The sequence below is a fragment of the Dasypus novemcinctus genome, chromosome 7 (genome assembly GCF_030445035.2).
Source record: "Dasypus novemcinctus isolate mDasNov1 chromosome 7, mDasNov1.1.hap2, whole genome shotgun sequence".
Lineage (NCBI taxonomy): Eukaryota > Metazoa > Chordata > Mammalia > Cingulata > Dasypodidae > Dasypus > Dasypus novemcinctus.
The window spans coordinates 14,119,682-14,146,119 of record NC_080679.1 but is presented as its reverse complement, the minus strand read 5'-3'; the positions used below and the strand labels follow the sequence as shown (position 1 = coordinate 14,146,119).

Here is a 26,438-nt window from a genome sequence, read left to right as displayed (position 1 = left end):
GGTTCTCATCAAAGAATATGGAGTGGACTTAGATTAGATGTGGATGTTTATTGCAAACTCCAGGGCAAATGCTAAAAAATTTTTTTCAAGTGTAGCTGATATACTTAGAGAAAAGAGAAAATGGAATTATATAAAATGCTCAGTTAAAACCAAAGGCAGAAAAAGAGAATACCAAAAAAAAAAAAAAAAAACCACCAAAACCCCACAAAGAACAAGGAAGAGAAAACAGTTAAAAATACGGAAGATATAAAACCAACTACATCATAATCAATTTAAATGTAATGGACTATCCACATCAATTAAAAGACACAAGCCAAGAGGGTTGTTTTTTTTTAAAAAAAAAACCCCAAATATCCAAATACGTTTTGTCTCCAGGGAACCCAGGTTAACTGTGAAGAGCATGCAGAGGAGAAAGGAAGGGGACCAAGGTCAGCTTCACCGGTGGTCAGGCATAGCACAAGGAATCAGAGCAGGGCACCATGGAGGACTGGATGAAGCAGAGGAGGAAAGCCTGAGCGCAATACCATGGAATTCAGAAAAGGAAAGGAAATTGAGAAGAGCTGGAGTGTCAGAAGTGCTGGGGGGGAGGGGGCTGACTGGACTTAGAGATTAGGACATCCCTGGAGACTCTCAAAACCACGGCCTTCAATGGGGGCTGGACTGCCTCCTAGGGGTTCTTTTGGAAATTTCAAAGGTATGCTTCCTTATCGCAATAATTGGTGGGGTCTACTGGAATTGACTGGGTTGGAGCCAGAGTATTTAAACATTTTGCAATGCCAAGGATACTCTTGCCCAAAAGGAATGGCCCTGCATCCTTCACAACTTGGCACTGCTCCACTGGATGTTCATGTTGGTACAACCCCACGTTATAGCATTCTAAGCCTAGAACTGAACTGCTTTACAGGTAAAACACAAATGTGCTGAGTCTTCCTGGAACGTAACTACCAAGTAAATCAAAAGAAGATTATACTGAGAGTTGTGCACCATTTTGGAAAGTTCACTTCACCAGAGCCGCAACTCTCAGGGAATCTAAATCACCCATAAAGTACATCTGCATCAATCAAAAAGCAAAACAAAAACAAAACAAAAATCACTTCCTCAGATAGCATCCTGACCACACCCTGTAGAGGAGCTCCATCACCAGTTACTCATTACAACACTCAATTGACTTTTTCCATGGCACTTATAATTGATCAAAATCATATCTTTAATTTAGTTCCTTCCATGTTCATCACTTCCCATCCATTACTAGCATATAAACTTCATGAAGATAAATAACGTTCTACAAGCTCACAGCTGTGCCTGCAGCATCTGTTACAGAAAGGTACTCAGAAATAATCTCTGGAATCGCCACCTCATGTGGCATGAATTAATTCAACAGACATCTAGGATGTGCTTATGGTGTGCCATGAGTTTCCAGGTAACAGGAGTATAATGTGAAATGGCAGGGTCTCCACCCCCAAGTGGCTTTTAGGCTAAAAATAAGTTAGCAGCAACTGCTTTGCATGAGGTCCTTTATGAATGATCACTTGCTTAATCCTTGTCTTAGTTTGCCACACTGCTATGGAAAATACCCCACAATGAGCTGGATTACTGGGAATGTATTGGTTCACAGTTTTGAGCCTAGAAGAAGGCAAAAAACATTAGCAAGGTGATACTTCCTCCCCATGGCTGGCTAGCCATGATTGTTGGGGTTCCTTGGCTTGTATCGCTGCTTTGTGTCACATGATGAGGTCTTCTCCTTTCCATCCTGGGTGGCTTCCAACTCCTCCCCAAGGCTCTGACCCTGGCTTCTGGTTTCTTTCTCTTTATTAGGTCTCCAAGATCCAGAGTATGTTCCAAATTCACTCAGCTGAATCACGGCATAACCAAAAACTAACATCTTCAAGAGATCCTATTTACAATGGGTTCACACACAAAGGAATGTGGATTAAGAATAAGAACCTGTCTATATTGGAGGACCTAATTCAATCTACCACAATCTTCACGACAATCCGAAGTAATGGGCATTACTAGTTCCAATTTACAGATGAAGAATTGAGGGTCAGAGAGATGAGGAAATTTGGCCAAGGCCACACAATCAATCCTATATGGTCTTTCTACTGTCCCACATTGTCTTTAAAAAATGCATTGCCTAAGGTTGTCTTTCAGAAATGAGGGTAAATTTAGAATATTCACAGATAAACAGAAACAGAGAATTTCTAACCAAGAGACTAGATTTTCAGGAAATACTAAAGGGTGTACTAGAACCTAAAAAGAAAAGACAGGAAAGTGAGGCCTGGAAGAGAGTCTAGAAATGAAGATTATATCAATAAAAGTAACTAAAAGTATCAAAAGAGTGGTGAAAATAAAATATGACAGATAAAACTCAAATAGTCAGGAATAAATTTAGCCAACAACATAAAGCACTTGTATTCAGAAAACCACAACTCAATGTTAAAAGAAATAAAAAAGACCTAAATAACTGGAAGAACATTCTATGCTCCACTGGAAGACTAAATATCATTAAGATGTCAATTCTACTCAAATTGATATACAGATTCAATGCAATTCCGAAAAAAATTCCACCAGCATTTTTTTAAATTGAATACATGATTATCAAATTTATTTGGAAGAGTAAGGGGTCCTGAATACCCAGAAACATCTTAAAAAGGAAAAGGAAACTCTCATCTCCAGATTTTAAATTGTATTACCTGGCTACAGTGGTAAAAACAGCATGGTATTGCCATAAAGACAGACACATAGACCAATGGAACCAAATTGATGGTTCAGAAACAGACCTTCACATGTATGATCAAGTGATTTTTGACTACCCTGCCAAACCCACACAGCTTAGACAGAACAGACCATTCAACAAATAGTGCTGAAAGAATTGGATATCCATAGCCAAAAGAAAGAAAGGGGACCCCTATCTTACACCTTATCCAAAAATTAACTCAAAATGGATCAAAAACCTAAAAATAAAAGCAAGAACCATAAAACTTCTAGAAGAAATTGTAGCAAAATAGCTTCAAGACCTTGTGGTATGTGCCAGATTATTAAAGGAGATAAGAGGAGGACTGAGATGGACTACTGATATTTAATGTATGTAGAAGTTTTAATTAGCTTTACTGTAAAAGTGTGGAAATGCATAAAGCAGATGGTAATGAATAGTAACAGCTAGTTTATAAATGGGGATGTGGCTGAAAATGGTAGTCTAGGTATGTAAATGCCAATTAACAGAATGCTAGAGAATAATCTAGGAACTGAATAGCACAGTAAACCAAGAGGTGGATGAGAATTATGGTTGATGGGACAGATGCAAGAGTGTCCTTTTGTGAGCTAGAGTCAATTTACATCACTATTGCAGGGTGGCGGGAATGTGGAGAACAATGGGAAAAATACAACTGGAGTGACCTATGGAGTTGGTTAGCAGTAATGACATAATATTCTTGCATCTATGCCAAAGACGTACTGTGTAGATAATGGGGTAATATGGAAAATGTGTGCCAAATGTACACTATGAATGTGGTAACAATCAGATGATACTATCTTATCTGTAACAAATGTTCCACCACAGTGTGGTGTGTTGATGGGGAGGGTGTTTGGGAATTCTGCACATGTGCATGATTGTTTTATAAGTTTACAACTCCTACCATAAAAAATATATTTAAAAAATAATAATAGGGTAGGTTGGGGGAAAACACACCAAATGTAAGATAAGGACTATAATTAGTGGTAAGATTTTGATAATATTCTTTCATAATTTGTAACAAAAGTCTCATGACAATGCAAGGTGTTGGTGGAGGGTTGACGTATGGGACCCCTGTATGATGTTATGCATATTTGCTTTGTAAGTTCACAACTTTCACTATACACTTATTGCTTATGTATGTTCATATATAAATGATGTCAAGATAATAATAGGGTGGGTTGAGGGGAAAATACTTTGGTTAGTAGCAATATTACTGACAATGCTCTTTAATCATTAGTTAAAAATGTTTAACAACAATGCATGGTATTGGTGGTAGGGTGAGGTATGAGAGTCCTGTATGATGTTATACATGTTTGTTTCATAAGTTCACAACTGTTACTATACACTTATTGTTTATGTATGTTTATGTATGAGTAATATACTTCAATAAATTTTTTAAAAATCCCCCCCAAAAGAAATGCATTGCCTAGAATCAGGGTTTCTTAACCTCAACACATATGGCATTTTGGGTTGGATAATTTCTTTCCAAGGTGATAATTTCTTTCCAAGGGCGAGCATTACCCTGTGTGCTGTATGATATTTAGCTGCATCACTGGCCACAAAACACCAGTAACACCCTGCCTCCCCCTTCGCCCAGCTGTGACAACCAAAAATGTTTCCACATGTTGCCAAATCACCCCTGGGAGACAAAACAAACAACCCCCTCCATGTTGAGAACCACTGCCCCAGATTCTTTTTATAAGATGAGAGTTACCTGAGGAGACTTATGAACCCACAGGTTGGGGAGAGCCATTAAAAAGATGGAGTGAATTCATCAGAGAAAAAAAAGATTCCTCCTTAGAACTGAGGAGGCCCATTTGTAACTATGGGTTTGCAGTAATACCAGTCTAGCTATCACTCCCTCCAGCAGTTCCACCTCGTGTCTGGTTCATCAGGCGCTAAGAATATGCCAGATGATTGGGATAAATAGAGAGACCCTGCCTGGTGATCCCGAGATCCCTGCCAAACATTTTGCCCTTAGGATCTGTGGGAGTCATCTGGGTCCTAAGGAAAGGCCCCCCCCCCTTCATCAAACTGGGTGGTGGAGGTGGTTTCTAGATGGCACTATCCCTACTTTTCAGATGAGAAGACGGCAGCCCACCAGGATTAACTGATGCAGCAAAAGCATTTGTGGAACCTGGTTTGTCCCCAGCAGAACTTGAACTGTTCCAGAACACACCACCTGGTTGTCTCCAAGTCCCAAGAGGCTTGTGATTCTAGTTCTCCCCACTGAGACACAAGGCATGGAGCTGCCTTTGCTTTCTCTTTACTCTAAACACTACCTCAGGACATCTTTTAAATATTAAGATCAACTTAAAGTAGGTGTTGGTCCCACACTTGTTTACCCACAAGCTATTTCCCCCCTCCCACCATCCTATCCCCCTCTGACAAAGCCAAAACTGTAAGATCTGTGGTGGCAACCAGATGGCTTCCACACTCTGTGCAACAAATCCCAGCAACTCCTCCACTGGTGTTGTCTCTGGAGCGCTGTTTGTGTCTCCTGCTGTCTCCAAAAAAAAGCAACCTAAGGCTGGGAGCCTCACAAGCCCTTCCAAAAACAATGCGGATGTTTTCGGGACGCCTGGAGAGGTAAGGACATGCTGGTCATTTTCCCCAGAAGACCGAATTCAAGGCCAGAGTGAATGTGAAGTGTTTTTTTGTTCCTTGAGATCAGACTGTACTAAGTGGATGGGTGGTTCCCCTCAGAGGCTGTTTCTCCTCTCTTCAATAAGAACGTATAAAATGTGAACATCCACAATTTCCTGATTCAAGTTGAGGCCAAATATTCCAAACTCCTCAGCATAGCAGTTAAAGCTCTGAGCCAAGAGGAAATAATCCTGGTACATTAATACGGTTGGTTGCGAGCTTTCCAATTCTGGTGAAACTCACTGATGGTCACAGAGCGCTTGAACATCATGAAATGCCAAGCAGTGCATTCCTCTTGCCATGCTGCTGTTCAGGGAGCCTATTTCAAGGGAAACACTCTGTGTGTGTGTGTGTGTGTGTGTGTGTGTCTGTCTGTCTCCCTGTCTCTTTTCTGGTAGAAGCCCTATTCACATTAATCCTAGTCAGCATTTAGACACTCTGCTCTAGAAGGACCTGATGTTGTTATCAGTACAGACTTCCAGGGAATAATTACGTTCCTGTTATGTATGCACACACACACACACATACAATAAAGAAAATACTTGTGCACATGGAGAAGTTGCATAAATAAATACAGAACAGTAGTTGTTCTAACGTTGCTTCTTTCACTGCCTAATTTCTTATCCTTTCTTTGTTCATGTCACCTGGACCAGAAGAGAAAATAGATGTGAAAAGACCCAGATCAGTCAATGTTTCCACTTGCTGTGGTTCTTATGCACATTAAAGCAGAAGAATAATTGTAGACAACAATGAAGTAAGCTAGTCTTTGTCTCATGTTTGCCTACTTGATGGATTCATCCTTTAATTCAACAAATAGTTGTGAAATGCCTACTGGGTGCCAGGCCTATACCTGCCACAAGCGGAGTGAAAACAGGCACAGTCTCTATCGAATGCACTTAGGAGAAGAAAGACATAAAATGATCAGCCCAATAAATGCAAACCCATGACTGAGGGGAGGCAGGTGATAGCAGGAGGGGAGTCAGGCAGGAGGCTGCCCTGAGGCTGGGACAAGTGAGCTGAGAGGTGAGGGCCATGGAAGGAGATGAGAACAGTCAAGGCAAGAAAAGCAGCTTGTATAGTTGGGGGGAGTATGGCTCACTCAAGAGGCTGGGCTGGAGCTAATGAAGAGCAAAATGGAGAGAAGAAGCATGGTGCAGGCAGATGCCAAGCCAGGTGATATTTTAGAAGGAGATGTGACAAAATCAAATTTGCATTTCAGAATGCTCTTTCCTGCTACCTTTTGGAGAATATAAATCTTCTCCTGAACACTCAGTCTTTATTCTCTCTTTCAATTACTGTCACTTATCTCCCCATTTCCGTAGCACACAGGTTAGCAAATACAGAAGATGCTCAATCAAATCAGGTGAATTGAATTTGCTAAGAAGTGTACTTAAAGGGCAGAATAACCTTTGCACACATAAATTGAGCAAGAGTTCTTTTCATTACAAATGTCTGTCATGTACAAATATGGATAAAAATGTCTGAGAAGATAAATTCTAAAATTGATAGTAGGTATTGTTGGATGGTGAAAGTAAGGAATTTTTTTAATATTTTAAGTGGGCATATTCATATTTCCTAATTTTACAGAATGAAATAAGTTACTTACATAATGCACAAAGGGTTAACATTAGCGATGTTTCGTGGATATTTTATTTGTAGAATCACAACTCCAAATCATGTAGTTGATTGCCAAGAGAAAGGATGAGCATGCCATGTGACTGAGCCTGAGCAGTGGGAGAATAGGTAATATTTTAAAAAGCCCAACTCTATTAAGGGTATTTTTTAGGGGAGAGAGGGGACATGGATGAAGATGATTCTTATAGTCTGAAAGGGAAAAGAAACTGTCTTATTAGAAAAGGAAATGTTTTTAAAACATTGGAACATCATATGATGAATTGCTAATAAACTCTTTTTGAAAAGGTAAATTGCCCCTTTTAATATGTAGAAGAAAATCTTTAGAGAGATTAAATTCTTGAAATGTCTCTAGATTCAGTCACAGAATATAAACCATGAATTAATACATATTTGAAAGAAAAATAATTTAAATATATCTTGAAAAGCAAATAACTATTCTGAGTTACGTCCTTCCAACTAGGCAGCTTTCTCTATCAAAACACGCTGGAGAAAAAATAAACGAATACAAGTTAGATGACACAACCAAACTGTGCCTGCACTTACAAAGGGCATCAGGAAACCACAAACAAGAGAATGCAATAGGGAGCCTGCCCTAGCAGAACCCTTACAAACCCAAAGGCGTTTTGAGGCCTTGAACTTGTCCATCATCATGGAAATCTGTCTAGCCAGGCTGATCAAAAGATTTCTGGAAGTCTTTCCTTGGATTCACCTTCAGAATTATTTACAAAGTACTCAAATTGTTGGGGGAAAAAATCTCTTCATATTGTCTTCACCTTGTCTTATAAATGTATTTTTATGTTGCTTTCGGCCACTAGAGGGTGAATTCCACCTATGATCTATACCAGCTTAATTTTTAAAAAAAATTACTCTGTAGTTTAACGAACAAGAAACAATATAATCATGTCTTTCACACAAGGGAAACATAAGACCAGTTGGATGCAAATCAATTTGTCAGATTATTTGTATTCAAAAAAGAACACCTTCCCCTTTAACTATAAAGTAACATTCCTACATGGCATTACAGTTTACAAACAGATTCCTCAATATATCCTCTAAACATATAGTATCTATAAGTAAAATTATTTGCCATAAAGTGGTCTATTTTTCTTACTGCTTCCCTATTAAAAAAATTATTTTAAACAATACACTCAAATCACCAAGTGTCAAGATTCAAGATTAAATATAATGACAAATACTATTATGAATTTATTTTAAAGATTCTTGTCATATGTTGTATTTACACAAAAAATAAGTAAAATATTTAATAAAATATTTTCATAACCTCCAATGGATTATGTATGTATAAATAGACATAAAAGTGGTAAGGGGGAAACGGACTTGGCCCAGTGGTTAGGGCGTCCGTCTACCACATGGGAGGTCCACGGTTCAAACCCCGGGCCTCCTTGACCCATGTGGAGCTGGCCCACGTGCAGTGCTGATGCGCACAAGGAGTGCCCTGCCACGCAGGCGTGTCCCCCGCGTAGGGGAGCCCCACGTTCAAGGAGTGCGCCCCGTAAGGAGAGCCGCCCAGCGCGAAAGAAAGTGCAGCCTGCCCAGGAATGGTGCCTAACACATGGAGAGCTGGCACAGCAAGATGATGCAACAAAAAGAAACACAGATTCCTGTGCCGCTGACAAAGAAGATGCAGCAAATAGACACAGAGAACAGAAAACAGGGTGGGGGGAAGGGGAGAGAAATAAATAAATAAATATTTTTTTTAAAAAGTGGTAAGGTTCAGAGTTGATGTAGAGAAGGTAAAGAAGAGTTTGGAGAAGAAGTGGTAGGCTTAACCCTCATATTCTCAAGGTTTTTCATTATGGAATGCACCAAGATGGGTGCTGGACCCAGCAGAGGCAACAAACGGATGATGGGGGCAAGATCAAAAATCAGGATTCTGTTGCAGCATTTGAATGAGAAAATAAAACCTAGATGATGATTATCATGCAAGTATGCATAATAACAAAGAGGAATTTATTTCACAAACTATTAGTTACACTGATTTCAACTTAACATTTGCCCAGTTACGAATATAAAATCCTTTGAAGTGGTTGCCCTGGTTTAGATTTGTGTTTGTGTTCATCACATTTTAGTGGTGGTTCTCAACAGCCTCAGCATCATCTGCAACTTGTCAGAAATGCAAGTTCCCAGGCCCCACCTCAGAGCGCAGAATTAGAACTCTGGGAAGTGGGCCCAGAATTCTATATTTCAACCAAGCCCTCCAGTTGATTCTGAGACACACTCAAGCTTAAGAACCACCGAGCTATAGAGTCACAAAGTGTACAACATCTCCCACAACTTCTGATTCTCAAAAATGCAGGAAAATGGTGGGAGTTATCTATGGCACATGCTAGATATGGCATCGTAATGTAGTTTCATAGCCATGGCTTCCCTTCGGCATATAAATAGACTGTATAACATATAAACTTACCAACAGTGAAACACACAGTCAAACAACCCTACAGGCCATAGGTACATAGGCTAACGGTAAGTACACTCTGCTGGGTATTTACTGAAGGGAAAAAAAAGCAATGCAAAGGAATCTCCAACTGACAGCATTGCCGAAAGGTAGAAAAGAAAGACCAAAAGGAGGTGTGGAAGTACGGACAAAGAAGTGGCACCTGTTTTATTATTCCTCAACATATAACTGGGAGTCAAATGTGCCTAATCAGAATGAGAAATGAGTCCAAATTCGGATTAGTGGGCTCAATTTTTCCCACATCTCTGATCCAGCTTCCTTGACCTAGGAGAACAATATTTTAGTTGAAAGGAATACTGTCAGAAAATGGCAGAAAACCTCCAGTGATATTTTTTACTAACCCAAAACTGAGAAATAATGATCTAACAAAGTCATGTATTCTGCTTCTGATTAGAAGAGGCAGCCTCATGGAGACAAGTTTGGCACAAAAGTATTTGTGTGATTAAAAAAAAAAAATAATAACATTGCAATCTGGATTATTTCAGAAATCCCTCAGTATATTTACTTTCACTCTCATATCGCTGAGGACATTCAGAAGCACAACGCAAATGTCCCTATTAGGCACTGCCCTTCTCAAGAAAATATGCTGAATCCTGAAGATTGTTAAATACCAAGGACATTTCTTATAGACATTCATGGGCATTTTTAGATACACACCCCTCACACTTGCCATCATCCCTCAGGGCTGTAGACTCACAAGGGCTGAAGTGGACTTTTATACCCATGACTTTCACTAAAGAATTTTATGGAGACAATTAACCACTTAAACTATACCTTCAAGTAACTTGATTACAAACAAAATTTCAAATTGCAAACAAATTAGAGTCAGAATTCACCTGAGCAAATGTTGAATTCTCTTCCAACTTTCTCTATTGAATGAATATTAAGGTTACCTGAATGAAAATCAGGTATTTGTTCATTCAGGAGGTTATAAACCAGTGGAAAATCAAAAGCATGTTTTTATTTGGTGACTTAAGATCCTGGTAAAAATCTATACATTAATCATGTATGATGAAAAAAGAAACCACCTCCATACAAAGTTAGGGGTGAGGCTCAATCGATACAGAATTGCGAAATTAGAAAAGAAGTTGTCTCCTGGACATTTTTTAATCACTTAAGTAGGCAAATCCTACTCAGGGGAGCCTTATCTCTCCTCATCAAGCAATCAAAGATTCCACACATTTTTATTTTTCAAATTTTCTTCTACTCTAACCTGCTCTTAAACTTTTTAAAAATCCTATAAACTAATTCATATCCTTCATGTATTTGGGATTAAGGTTGTAATAGATTGCCAAAAGAAAAAAAAGCCACAAATTCTTTGCTGCTCTTCTCATTAAGGGATGGAGTCTAGATCTTGGTCATATGGCTTGCTATGTCCAATGGGACATTAGCAAAACCACAAAATAAGAATCTCTGAAAAATGCTTTGTAATGGGACTTCCCCTCTCTTGCTGGTTTTGGAACTCAGTTGCCATGTGAAGAAGCCTGGACTGGCTTTCTAGATGATGAGAGGCATATGGCCCATCCCAGTCAATTGCCAGACTTGTGGGTGAGGTCACGCGGGACCAGCCAGCTACCAGCTGATTTGACAGCTGACTACAAAAGAATGAGTGAGCACAGTCAATACCACACACAGCAGAGAGGATACATTCCAGCTAAACCTTGCCCAGCCTGGGCTGATAAACCCACAAATTAGAAGTAATGGTTATTTTTTTATGCCACCATCTTTTGAAGTGGTTTGTTACATTACACAGGAAGAACTAACTATTACAAAGATTTAATTACCAGGGACCATGCCTTAACTTATGGGAATATAAGCACAAAGACAGACTTTTAGGTATCAGTAAACTGGTAGAAAAGGTATTTATAGAGAGTACAGCATGAGGGAAGTCTTCCAAAAATCCCATCACTAGGCACTACCTACTCCTTAGTCCAGACCTACTTTCAGCTGGACTTATTTAACCTAAACATAGCACTTTACTAATGAATTAGATCTGGGACATTCACTCTGAATCTGTACTATCAGAAACCTCTGGGAAAGTAAAAATCAAACATGATCCTAGTAGTCATCGACATGTTATTAAAACTGTAGTGTAAACACCTAAGAATCTTTCTAGGTAACCCCAACTAAGCCAGTTGGGATTTTAAATGGAGTACTGTGGCACTGTATAAAAAAGCATATGGAAAAGGACAAGCCATTTTGCAAATCTGCTTTGAGTTGACAGTATGCTGGAATATAACTAAATAAAAGTAAATAAATAAAAGAGGTCACATACCAATCTGCTTCAGGCAACCTACGAGGCCTGAATCTTCATTAAAAGTGAAGCAGTCTTATAAAAGCACTCAATTCATGCAGCAACATTCAGAGTGTGCTTTCAAATTGAAATTTAATGGCAGTGATAGAAAACCAATTGAAGAAATAGAAGGCACTGTTGCCAGAATTTTGTACAAATCCAAATCAATGAAGAATCAAAATGCACTTTGAAGGTTAGGAGGCCAGAAACAAAGTAGAATATGCAGATAAACCTCCTTTGTGGTTGTCTAATCAGGACTCAGGATGCAGGCTACCATCAGTTTCAAAGTATCTCAGACATCCCCTGTCACAGTGCATTTTTATAGGGTTTCCAACCCTGGCATTCAGAGGCCCAGCATATCTGGGCAGGGCAAAGTATGGACTTAAATTCAGCCCTTCTTAACTTTAAACCGGACCCCTTTCCATTGTACCAAGTAAGAGAGGCAAGACATTCAAAAGTTTAGTTCTCAATTCCAGATTCCTGGATATTCTCAGTAAGCCCCAAAATGTTAGCAATCCAATCATATTAATTTTCAACCGCAGAACAAAATATGAGCCAAAGGCTTAATTACAAAGTAGTTTTAGATAAGTCCCTGAATCTGACCTGCATGGCCATGAGCATGATGAGAATTTCCTGAAATTAGGTCCTAGCAGTGCTTCAAACTGAGCTGTCCTCCAAAATACATCAGTTAGTGATTAAGCTGTTATGAGCTGCCATTTCTAACTATCATTACAGGTAAGATGATGTGAAATGATTTCTGTTGGCTTCGTAGACTATGCTAACTATGTTAAGAGATAGACCTCACACTTCTCAACATTAGTTCAGTCCTGATGAATTCTGAATAATTTGATTTTGGAGGGGAAGCTAGGGAGACATAGGAACACAAATCCCTTAGAATTAAAGGCCAGTTCATTAATACTTTCATACATATGGATTAGCCATTTAAAGTGAGGTTTAAAAGTAGCCTTGTGAATAGATTTTTAAAACCAGGAATCCCATGGCAATTCCATATGCTCTATGGGCAAGTGCCCTTCACTCCTTACCTGTGTCCTCCCTCCCCTTGAATTCCTCCCTCAGGTCACTAGTTCAAAGGCAAATATCACAAGTGCTTTCTGAAAGCCCAGAACAATTAGAATCAAAACAAAATGGAGAGGGAAATGGATGTGGCTCAACCAATGGGCTCCTGTCTACCATACAGGATGTCCAGGGTTTGATGCCCAGGGCCTCCTGGTGAGGGCAAGCTGGCCCATGTGGTGACCTGGCCCATGCAGAGTGCTGGCCCATGCGGGAATGCAGCCCCACACAGGAGTGTCACCCTGCATGGGAATGCCACCCCACGCGGGAAAGCTGCCCTGAGCAGGACTGTCAGCTGATGTGGAGAGCTGGCACAGCAAGATGACACAACAAGAGACCAGAGGAGAGAAAAGAAGAAGACATAGCAGAATAGGGAGCTGAGGTGGTGCAAGAAAGTAATTGCCTCTCTTCCACCCTGGAAGATCCCAGGATCAGTCCCCAGAGCTGCCTAATGAGAATACAAGCTGACACAGAAGAACACACAGTGAATGGACACAGAGCAGACAATGGGGGGGGGGGGGGGGGCGGGAGGGGATGGAGATAGAAATAAATAATAATAAATCTTTAAAAACAAAACAAAAAAATGGAGAAGAATGGCCATGGCGGCATTTCCAAAGCAGGGAGGACAGGTACCTCTGGTCTGGCAGCCAGCGGGAGTCTGCCTCAGCTCCTGACACACAATGCCCCGGTGGGCTGCTCCTCAGGCTCTTGGTGGTGTCCCCTCCCTCCTTCTCCTCTCTCCCCTCTTTAGCTTCCATGGCAGGCCCCACTCCCAGGGACCCTCCTAACACAGGAACACTCCTCAACTGCCTCCACCTCAAGGCACCTCTCCAGCCCCTCGCCATTTCTCCCCCTTCATTCTATGCTCTCACCCTCACCTACCTTAATAGTTCCCTTAGCGTTCTCTATCACCTTGTCTTAGCTTTCTTGGGCGGCCATAACCAAGCACCACTGACTCAGTAGCTTGAAACAGCAGCAATGCCTTGTCTCACAGTTCTGGAGGTCAGACGTCAGAAATCAAGGAGCTGGCAGGGCCATGAGTCCTCTTAAAGGGGACAGTCTCTTCCATTCCTGGCTCCTGGCGGGTAGCTGGCCATCCATGGTGTTCCTTGGTATGTGGCAGCATCACTCAATCTCCACCTCCATCACAAGGCCATCTGTCTCTGACCAAAAGTCTTCTCCTTATAAGGACATCAGTCATGTTGATGTGGGCTATGGGTGGAAGGCTCTGTGTCTCTTCAGAGATAACTAAGTTGTTTGACTTGTGGGTGTGGAACGGTAAGAGGCTGCAGTCCTGCCCTTAGGGACAGTGACAGCAGGCTCCAGTCCCAGGAAATGTTTAACAAAGCAAGGGCTATAAACTTTAAGTATTTAGGGGAAATGCAAAAACCAAGGCTTATCTAGAATGTCTGGAGTTCTTGCTAAAAGCTTTCCTAAGATGTGGAAGATATATGCTAATTGAAGCCTATTGAGAACTGAAACAAAGGGACCATTTGGCCTTTCCTCTCTGTATAAAAGACGTTTGAAAATCTTGTTCGGGGCTCGGGATTCAAACTGAAAGCTCCCGAGTCCGGCCGGCCGTCAATAAACCATTTTTCCTTCTCAAAATCATTCCTGAGTCCTGGCCTCTCTATACTCAAATAATTGAACTTCTCTTAAATTCCACAACAATGTTGGATTAGGACCCACCCTAATCAAGTTTGACCTCATCTTAACAACAACTTTAAAGATCCTATTTTCAAACAGGGTCGCACTCACAGAGCATGGGGTTAGGACCTGAACATAGTTCTTGGTAGGACACCATTCAATCCATAACATGTCCATATACAAGGAACGCCATACATACTTCCCTGACTTCAGCTTCTTTCCCAAAGTCTATCCCAACTAACAACTGTTTACTGGATCACCCTCTGGGCTCATTCTTATCTTTGTTCCCAATGTTAACTGATGGCTAAACTCTGCTGAATCTACTCCTCAAACAAATTCTAGGTTCATCCTTTCATTCCCACTGCCACAAATTCAAGCCCTAACTTCCACCTGCCTGAATTTTCTGACCATTCTCCTGTCACACAGTATCTTCTTCACTATATTACACATACCTGCTGCTACCAGAATCATCTGTCTGAAACACAGCTCAGACCATATCTACCCGCTAATGTAAAATGTCCCCAGAAATCATTAAACAAATTCTGCGCTACTAGAGTCTCTCCCCAATGAGTATTTTCAGCCTTGCCACTCATTACAGGATCTGATGCATCTTATCCTGCATCCAACTGGACCGACAGTTCTCTGAACTTCTCCCCAAGACTCACATTCCATAGCTCTTCCCCAGGTTTAAACAGTATTTCAATGTGGAACTCATTGGAAATTCTGAGTGAACTATGGTTCATACCTCCCTTACTACAGCTGCAAGTAATCAGACAAGATTCTAACAGGGATCCAGATGGTGAGGGTAGGTATCCTACTTTAGAACATAGCAAAGAAAGGGTATCTTAGTTTTCCATGTCTGCTGTAACCAATACCACTCACTGGTTAGCTTAAACAATGAGAACCTGTTTTCTCTGTTTTGGGGGCTAGATGTCCAAAATCAAGGTATTGTAAAATCATGCTTTCTCTGAAGTCCACAATATTCTGGTGGTAGTTTGCCAGCAATTCATTACTCAATCTCTGCCTCCAGCACATGGTCACCTCTCTCCCCATAGGTGTCCTACTTCTGTGTCCACATTTCCTCTATTTATAAGGACACAAAGTCATATTGGTTTAAGGCCCAAACTGATTCAGTTTGATCCCATTTTAACTAATAGCACCTTCATAATATCTTATTTACAGATGAGTTCTGATTTAGTTTCCTAGGCTTCAAATATCATGAAATGGGTTGGCATAAACAATGGCAATTTATTAGCTTACAGTTTGAGGCCAGGAAAATGTGCAAAACCAGTCCATCAAAGCAATGTTTTCTTCCCGAAGACCAGCTGCCAGTGATACTTGGCTCCTCTGCCACATGGGAAGGCACATGGCAGTATCTCTTTGTCTCTCTCTTCTCTTCCAGGTTTTGCTGATTTCAGTTTCTTGCTTCTGTGGCTTTCTCTGTCTAAATTTCACTCTCTTATAAAGGACTCCAGTAATAGGATTAAGACCCTTCCTGAATGAGTTAGGTCACATCTTAACTGAAGTAGCCTCAACAGAAGGTCCTACTTACCATGGATTTACATCCACAGGAATGGGCTAGATCTAAGAATATGTTTTCCTGGGGTACACATAGCTTCACCCCTGGAAACCAGCAGCTCACCTCCATAGGACTAGGGGTTAGGACTTGAACACGTGTTTGTTGGGGAACTAAAGGACACACTCAATGGCCAATCCCCAATCTCCACCCCCACCCCCTACCAAGGCCCATCCTTTTTCCCTCTTGCTCTTTTGTGTGCAGGTATTTGTTTCCACTCTTGTTTGTTTGCATGAAGGTGTTTGGTAAGTTTCTATTTTGCATGAGACCGCAGGCTATCAGAGGAAACTTTAAACCTTAACCAGACTCAAAGGATTGCCAGGGCACAAGCATTGCTTATCAGCAGAGCCCCCTTTCCCTGGAGCAGGGGTTCTCAACAAGGGGTCTGTGAGCTTGAACTGAAATTCAAAAGAACATTCTTCTTGTGGGGCTGTGTTGGTGCAGGTGTGATATATTTATTAAATAATGCACAGTATAGTGTGGACTTAAGGGGTCTGTGGTTTTCACCTGACTGGGAAAGGGGTCCATGGAACAGAAAAAGGTGAAGAACCCCTGCCCTGGAGAATATAAAGCACAGCACTCAGTGCAGGTGTTCTTCATACTAGAGGCAAAGAGAGATGCAGTTGGCCTCCCCAGGGGGCCGGCCAAGGTGGAATATTTTCCTCTGCTTTTTTCACTTAACCCCTTTGTGCTGTACAAGCAATAAAGCAGTCATTTGCTGGGAGTGTCAGCTGTGCCTGAGCCTGTGTTCCCATTATGCACCAAGATTAGGATCTGGAAAAAGGAGTCCATATATTCTATACAGGCTACCACCCTCAAGAATAATATGATATACAAATGAAAAAGCCCTAGAGCATGTTAAAAACAAGAATGATTTCCATCCTAGTGAATAAAGTTTTCTGGTTAATAGGAGATGAAAGATGTCCATGGTACTTATCCAAGAATCTAAATGCAATCAGACATTCGTTAGCAAGCTAAATGACTTCATATCTTTAGAGATGTGCTTACTTCTTTATTGCTGTTCAATCGATATTAAAATACTGACCATGAAGTCCTATCTTTGATTCTGTTTCCAGCAGACAATGTCAGCATGCTGATACTGCCAAATCTAAATTTAACAGAAGTAAGCAATGCCAGCTGTGCATTTCAAGTCCTACAAACAAGAAATGCAGCCCACAGATAAGGTGTATGTACAAGACAGAAAAAGCAGTATCTGAAATTCCTATAAAAAGAATTTCCTTTAAAAGCCATTATCTGGGAAAAGCTTAGCCTTCATTTATTTTATGGTTCATCATAGTATCTGAATGATCTAATTAAGTCGCCAGCCCTTTGGTAGAGAAGATTCAGCAAAGGAATGTGGTGGACAACTTGCCCCAGATCTAGACTATGACTTCAACTGCAGTTGAACTGGCAAGCATGTGAGATGTAATCTGTGAAAATAAAACATGACATGTGTAGCTACATATAAAAAAATCCTCTCATGTCTTATATCTTTAATACCTAATGCAGCGACATTTTAGGCAGTCTTTAATGGCAGGGTTAGCTCAGTGTCCTGGGGCTGCCATCACAGATTTCTACGAACTGGGAGGCTTCAGACCTTGGCTTGCAGCTCTAGGAGTCAATCTCTACCTCTGTCATCACATGGCCTCCTCCTCTCTGGGTCTGTGTCTCTTCTCCCTTTCTAAGGACTCCAGTCACGCTGAATTAAGGGTCCACCCTCCTCCAGGATGACCTCATCTTAACTAATTACATCTGCACTGACCCTATTTCCAAATAACGTCATATTCTGAGGGACTGGGGGGTAGGACTTCAACATATCCTTTTGGGGGACACAGTTCAACTCATACCACAGGGTTAATTCAATTCAACAAATGAGTTTAGAGTAATTACTCATGTGCAAAGGCAGAGGCCAAGACCAGTGCACCCTCATAAACCATCTCCTTTCTTACCAGACATTCCTTCCCAGTACAGGTCATGCACAGCCTCTTTCTCCAATGGCCAAATCAGATATTGGCATCTAATTGAGAGCACATGAAACACCATGGCTCCCACAAGCAAGGACAATGGATGTCCCACGGCAAGTTCCGCCTCACTGTGTCACTGATGCCAGCATTGGCTCCAAGTTCTCACTTTCTCCAGTCTTCAGGAGATTCAATTTGCACTTTTTCAAAGACTATATGGCCTATCACTTAACAGTTACCAGAAGATAACATTTCAGCAATTACTTAGTGCTGACATTTTATTATTTAATATTAAAATCCCATCAGAAATTTCTAGTCTGATAAGCTAAAAATGAGGTTTGAAAATAAAGCACCTGGCAAATCTGATTTGCAGTAATCAAAATGGCATCTTGTCAGATGGGAAATAATTATCAAACTGACATGATTTCAATCTGCTGCCATTTTATGAAATGGGATCCGTTTGTGCTCTATAAAGATGATCTGGCTTGCTGCTCTTCAGCTAGACACCCAATTTAACGTACTCTCAGGGGATTCTTCTAGTATGCAAACTAGTGGTAAAGCAATTACATGCTCCAAAAGATTAAGACTAGAAATTCTGCATTCAGAGACTTGTCATTTTCACCTCTTAAAATGTAATTTCTTGCCAGATGTTAAGATACCTTTTTTTATTTTGCACAATGTCACCTAATGATCAGAGGAAGCATCCTCGGAAAGCAATTTAATTTCCTGAGTTCTATGAGAGAGCTTTGACAGAACTTGGAGGCTCTACCCCCAAGAGATGGCTCAATAAATTAAGGTATGGGAGAATGGAGCTCACATTTCTTCAGGCTTTTCAAGGCTACTTGGTAATTTACTGTGGTCAATACTCAAGCAAGATCCTAGGCCACAAATAGACATGAATAAAGTTTGAGCAGGGTGGTGTGGGGATGAAGGAGGTGGGTAAAGTGGAAATTAAGCAGGAAGTATTTTACTCTTACATGGCTTGAGGAGAGCTGTTGTAAGCCCCTGGGGTAGGAAGAATGTATAAGGACTCGTTTTTACTACTGCCCACCAGAAAACGTGCCTTCTGATTTAATCCTCCCTCACACAAGTCTCCTCTGGTTTTTAACATAAGAGGAAATTGAGGCCCAGGGATGGCCTGTAAGCTTCATAAGGCCATACAGTTCATAAGTGGGACTCTCTTAGATATGCTCTTTCTACCACCCTCTGCTACGTCTCCCAAGGTGGAAAGAGAAACACAAGGAGGTAGATTTGGTACTCAAGACCATGTCCACCTCCTCACACAGGTTGAAATACTTTACTTGGTATTATTAAAAAGCAACATGTATCTTTAAATAACTATATCCAACTTAGAGTTTAAAAAAAAAACAATTAAATATCAGGAAATATTTAATATGGTCAAGAAAGGAAGTCAGAGGCAAGGGGACAGAAAATACACAATTTCTTTCCAGTCTTGTAATATTCGATTCTGCTTTTATGAGGCTTCACAGAGAGAAAAAAAAACTCTCAGGAGACAGGTGATGAAGGACAGAGGGAGCTGGTGACAGGTGTTTGCGTCATCATTGCCAAGGAGAGCGACCCCATGTGCTCTGAGATCCAGAGTAGAGCTCTGGTAACCGTGCTTGGGTGAGTCATGACTCAGACCATATTCTCGGCACAACTGCAGTTTGTCCAGTTGCAAACACACCACACTGCTGGTGTTTTGCACTCCCTATCGGCAAGGGTGCTGCTGTGCTTCCTTCCCAGGATGCAATGCTCCTTACCGAGGATGCCCAGCTCCATTGCAGGGCACTGAGAGACACCTGAAAGAAAACAGTGCCCTCAAGGCAGACCTGTCTTCTGTACCACAGCCATGACAGGAGAGGACACTGTGAACCCAGGAGAGTATCCTCCAGTCATGCATAGCCTCAGGGGATCTTTTTTCCCTCTGGGTTTACAAGAAAACCAAAAATGTTACCTAGTGGATTAAACAACCTCATTCTTTCTGTATTTCAGAGGAGAAGGGAAAGAGGCACTAGGCAAAATATCAATCCCATGATTCCTTAGAAAACCTGAGAACTAAAGTCTATATGAAAAAGGCTTTTAAACACCCTTCTAGACCGGGAGGGAGTGAGGGTTCAACGGTGAGCCCCTGATGCTAATGACTATGCTTGTGAGCTGATAAACCTAAAATAAGAACAAGGCCTAGAGCAACATTGTGCCTGGGAATTTCCTCCTGTCAGCCTTCATGTTACTCAAATGTGGCCAGTCTCGAAGCCAAACTCAGCATGTAAATGCAATGCCTTCCCTCCAGCGTGGGACATGACACCCGGGGATGAGCCTCCCTGGCAACGAGGGACCACTATCAAATACCAACTGATGATGCAACTGGAAAAGGACCTTATACGGAAGGTTCAATGCGGATCAGCAGAATATCCATGTCTACATAAAATACCATGACTTTAAAATGCTGTTTGACCTAAAGTAAGGGGGAAATGGAAAGGAGAAATGAGTTTATATGGCTACGAGTTTCTAAAAAAGAGTCTGGAGGCTGGCAGAAGGATTGCCCTCATGCACAACTGAGCAGAGTCAGAGAGACAGATAAAGCAGATACAACCCCCAGATAATGGTTCCTTTGAAGGCTAAAGAGACCCATGAGAGTTATGGTCATGGCCGATGGGGTTAACTATCAGGGCAGATGGCCCCTCTTTGGAAATGGTGTTTATGTGTGATGAATCTGGACTCAGATGGGATCTCCCTTCATAAGTCTTTCATGCTAATGTGCTGGAGGTGCAGTTAACGTGGGGGTTTAAGATATATTTAGGGGATTTGAATCTCTGGACCGACAATGTGATAGCCAGGTCCTGAGCCTCAACAGACTCCAGCACCTACAATCTGATTTATTGGACTTACCACACTCAGCTAAGATGGAGTTGAAGAAGGACAATCACCACACCATGGAGCCTAGAGTGATTACAACTGAAAATGGGAGGATTGCATCCAGCATCCATGTGGAATCTGAGCCTCCTCTTGACATAGAGGTGCAATGGACACAACCAATCCAATGTCCACATAGAAGAGGTGGCATGGAATTGGGAAAAGTGGACATGGTGGACGATGGGTATGGGGAAGGGCAGGAGGAGATGAGAGGTGGAGGTGTCTTTGGGACATGGAGCTGCCCTGGATGGTGCCTCAGAGGTAATCACCGGACATTGTAAATCCTCACAGGGCCCACTGGATGGAATGGAGGAGAGTGGGGGCCATGATGTGGACCATTGTCTATGAGGTGCAGAGATGCCCAAAGATGTACTTACCAAATCCAATGGATGTGTCATGATGATGGAAACGAGTGTTGTTGGGGGGGGAGAGGGGGGTGGGGGGGTGGGGATGAATGGGACCTCATATATATATTTTTAATGTAACATTATTACAAAGTCAATTAAAAAAATTAATTAAAAATAAATAAATAAATAAATAAATAAATAAATAAATAAATAAATAAATAAAAAAACACCCTTCTAATGCTTATTTGCATTCCCATAGAACTCTAAGTTATTCACGAGTATGAGATGTGCCCCTTGAACATCTGGGCCATGATCTGGGGCAACAGAAACAGGTGTGAGAGCCCAGGCTCAGACCCCTATTGTGGGTTGCCCATGGGCCTACAGCTGAGCCTTTCTGTGCATTTCACTCCTCAGTGTAAATGTGGCTTACCCGTATCTACCTCACAGGGCAGTGAAGAAGCAGAGCTGTGAAGCGCCCACCTCAGAAGCTGAAAAGATGAGTGTTAAAAAAAAATGGTGGCTAGTGGAATTATTGTTGATACAAAGCTATTAATAAAACACACTCCCACCACCCTCTGGGGGAGAGCACACATACAAGAATAATTAATGTACTATTCTAAAGAGCAGGAGAGTGGTGTCGCAGGTGACTGCTTGGAACTCAGAGGTGAGACAACGGATTCAGTTGCAGAGGTGAGCTGGGGTGACAGGAGGAGAGGATCCCAGGCACAGGCACTGCCATTCCAGAGCAAGTCAAACAAAGCTAAGGTCCTTGCCAGCCACAGTGGCTAGTCAGGGGCCATATGTGGGGACACAAAGCTGGGGAGTATTCTGAAGAGTAAGCTCATGCAAGGAAGGAAATGTGGGCAAAAGAGAAAGAAAAGAATGGGGTTTCATGTGCATTTTTTTCCCAGACCATACGAGTAGGTCATAAAGACACAAATTTTGACTAGTCATCACTCTGACTTCTGGATATCAAAACTTTGCTACCACAAAATCAGTAATCCAAATGCTGAAGACATTTGGAAAATAAATGATGGACTTTTTCAAGGTTTACATGTGAAATCCTGTTACATACTGTGGACAGAATAATAACTTTAATAGATTAAAAAATCCTAATTAGATAGCATTCTGCTTTCTATGGACATGAAAATGGAAAAAAGCATATTAAGAACACAGTATTAACAGATACATAATACAGAAAAGCTCCAGAAGGATCTATAATAATTATTAAAAATAATTAAGCTATTATGAGATTAAGCCTGTTTTTAGTTGTCTCCATTTTGCATACTTGTATTTTCTAATTTTTCTACAAAAAAGGTGAGTTCATTAAACCCTGCTGAGAAGAACTTTGTAAAGAGAAAGCTTGTCATAAATCCGAGGCGTTCACATCTATTTACAAATGTACCACATTCAGCAGGACAACATTCACTCTGATGCAGAACAAAAATCAAGCCTGTGAGCCTGGAGAAAGAAGGGGCTGGCAGTCTCGGGAAGGAACCAACCTGGATCACAGAGGCACTTGTAGCTGGTGCCCAGGCTGCGACACGTGCCGTGAGCACATGGGCTGAGGGCACAGAAGTCGACAAGCTGTGCGCAGGCTGGCCCGGTGAAGCCGGGGCTGCAGGTGCAGCTGAAATGCACCCCGTCCCCGTGGCAGGTCCCGTTGTTCTGGCAAGGTGACGAGATGCACGGGTCCACTCTCTCTTCACAAGCAGATCCAAAGTAGCCTGAGAGAAAATGCATGGGCATGGGGGTGAGGGGGGGGGGGGTGGAGAAGGTAAGAAAAATTAAAATGAATTTACGCATAACTAATAAACCAAATCCACAGGTTTTAACATCTCTCCATTGTGACTTAATTAACCAGTTAATTCATTAACACTGTTTTCAGACTGCCACAACCCAACAAGGGTAAGGGAGACCATTTTCTTAGCTTTGGTAACCTAGGGTTAAAATGTTAAGTCTGTGATTCCATTTTTGTTACAATATAAATATATGACTGCTTAGATACATCCATAAACAGGTATATGAACATATTTCTGTGCATACATGCATATGGATGAGTATATGTCATGTAGACAGATGCTGAGGTAGTTTGGAGCTATATGTAGCCCAGAAAAACGTGTTCTTAAACTTAATTCATTCCAGTGGCTGTGAACCCATTACATATAGGACCTTTTGATGAGCTTACTTCAGTTAAGATGTGGCCTACCTCAATCAGGATGGGTCTTTGTACTATCGGTGGAGTTCTTTATAAGAAGAATGAAATTTAGACAGAAAGAGAGAAAGCCATAAAAAGCAAGAAGCTGAATGTTAACAGAACCTGGGAGAGTAGAGAGAGGTCAAGAGAGGCCGCCATGTGCACTGTCAAGTGACAGAGGAGCCCAAGGACCAAGGATTGCCAGGAGCCAGCCCCAGAATGCCAGACTTTGAGAAGAAAGCATCACTAGGATGCTACCTTGATTTAGACTTTACCAGCCTCAAAACTGTGAAATGATAAATTCCCATCATTTAGGCCAACCCATTGCATGGTGTTTGCTTGAGCAGCCAAGGAAACTAAAACAGATGTCAAAATAAATGAATGGAGTTTGCCTTCTGGAAGGTGGGATTTGGGGCCGTAAAGGGCTTTTACTTCTCCTTTTATACACATTGCTTGGGGAAGACATTTGTAGCAGTTTGGCATTATTTATGAATTCCAAAAATTGATATTTTGGATTATGTTTGTTAACTGGTCTGTTACTCTGGGCATATTAGATTGTATTAGATTCAGGAGTTTCACTCTTACTTGATTAAATTATGATTAAGGCTTTGATTGGGCCATTTCAGTAGGACATTGAGTCCCCTACCCCATTTTTGGGCAGGGACTCACAGAGAAAACTACAGGGCAGAGAGAGAATTTGGGTGCTGGAATCCCGGGAAGTAAACACACAGGAGAAGAACATAGAGGAATAGAGATGGCTCCATACACACAGAAGAGGCCCCAAGAAGAGAGAGAGCCTGATAGTCTACAACTGACCTTGTGGAGAGAACAGAGCACTGAGCCCCAAAGAGTAATGAGCCCCAGGACAGAGATGAGACTTAACCCAGCCTACAGCTGATATTGGAAGCAGCTGGGACCATGGAGCCTTAAGAGGAAAAGGAAGGCTGAATTCTTGCAGACATTGGCAGCCATCTTGCTCCAACATGGAGCAACAGATTTTGATGAGGCAAGTAACTTACACTTTATGGCCTGGTAACTATAAGCGTCCATCTCAAATACATACCTTTTACAAAAGTCAACAGATTTCTGGTATTTTGCATCAGAACGCCTTTGGCTGACTAATACAATGTTCCTTACTTTGCTTTAACAAATAAGAGATGAACCGTAATTTATAACGTTAAAACCATATAAATAGCAAACAATGAAAAATTTCTGTCTTACTGTAGGTATTTTTCCCCTTTTCCAGAAACAGCCACTATTAACAATTTCTTGAGTATATGCTTTTTTAAAATTGGTTATTGTAATGGATTAACAAAATGTGGCATATCTGTACAATGGAATATTAATGATGAATAAAAAGGAACTAAGTACTGGTACCAACTACAACATGTACAAACATCAACATTATACTCAGTAAAAGGAACCAGATGCAAAAAGATCACACATTATGTAATTTCATTTATATGAAATGTCCAGAAAAGGCAAATATATAGATACAGAAGGTAGATCAGTGATTCCTTGGAGCTAGTGAGGGAATAGGGATTAACAGCAAAAGGGAGTGACGTGTCAGTTGGAATTGAAAGAAATTTCTAAAATTAGATTTGTGGTGATGGTTGTACCATTCTGTAACAACAGCAATGAATCATACACTAAATTAATTTTATGGTATATAATTTATATCTCAATAACGTTGTTAACATTTTTTTTATTTTAAATGTGGTTATTGTACTGGTGACATTTTGTCTTGTCTTTGTACATTTCAATATTTCTAAAGTTTAAAAATCATACATGCATATAAAGTGTGGGTCTGCAGATGTGTGTAGTTGTATACGGGGGTTTAATGATGCTTTGGGCAACACTTATTCCTTCCTTTAGTTCTTTAGGAACAGTTGGAAAATCAAGAGTATTCAAATTTTAGAAATGAAAAGTTAATTTTTCTCATATGATTTTTATTCTGATTTCTATTTCATTTTCATATCTGCATTTAAATTTATATTTATCTATCTTCACACAGTACTTTTGGCTATATTAATAAATTTTGTTGTTGACACAGTGAAAATATAAAATAAACAAAAATAGCACCAGGATTTAATTATCTGAAGCATCACTCATAAATTGGCATAAATAACATATTATTCTGTGTAGAAATAGAAAATTTGCAAAAAACTTCCAATATTATTCAACATTTTATAAAGTTCTGATAGTTTTCAAAGTTTAGTAATAATACTAAAAATTTAATATGCAATCACTTTTAATAACATTTGAATTCTCCACAGATTCTTTGGCAGCCCTGAATAGACTAGAATTCTATCCTTTATGAGATATATTCCATTTTACTCTGATTGAAAAGAAGATACTTAAGCACGTATCACTCCATGATAGCACTACATGTTGTCATCACTAGTAATATATGCTATTTTCAAATTTGGGATTTAATACCTCAAATCTCTTAATTTTGGCACAAAATAAAATTAATTATTCTTTGTGTCTAGAAAATGCAGTATAACCATTTGAAATGTGAAATGTCCACTTAATCTACTCATTGAGTGTGACACTACAAATGATTTAAATGTAATTTTTCCTTAATCTGAAGGATTTGGTATATGAATTGGCCAAGTCAACCAGGAGCTTGAATTCAGTTAGAACCTCAAAATTTTCTTATGACTTAAGAAAAACTAATGTAATTATAGGTTAATTCTTATGAATGTACTGATTTCTTTACAAGAAATTCAGGCTCATAATAATTTCTACAGATAAGGTTAGGTGCTAGCTTAGTCAAAACAGCAGCTCAGAGCGAATGGTAAATGCAGACATAGAAATCACATTCAAGACATTTCGATTCCTTCTCTTCTCTGAAGCAGAACTGCACTAATGGTAGGGAGGGTGGGGGATTGGGAATAGGTCACATGAAAACCATCTGAGATCAAGATGGGGGA

General features: G+C 40.7%; 1 protein-coding gene across 1 annotated transcript in view; it reads right to left on the bottom strand.

The window, feature by feature from the left end:
- The window catches only part of DNER (delta/notch like EGF repeat containing), a 379,425-nt gene that overhangs the window by 53,587 nt on the left and 299,400 nt on the right, over nucleotides 1–26,438 (bottom strand). Inside the window, exon 8 of the mRNA XM_058299983.1 lies at nucleotides 22,808–23,032. Within this exon, the coding sequence (XP_058155966.1) occupies nucleotides 22,808–23,032 (225 nt within the window). The remainder of the gene's footprint in view (nucleotides 1–22,807; nucleotides 23,033–26,438) is intronic.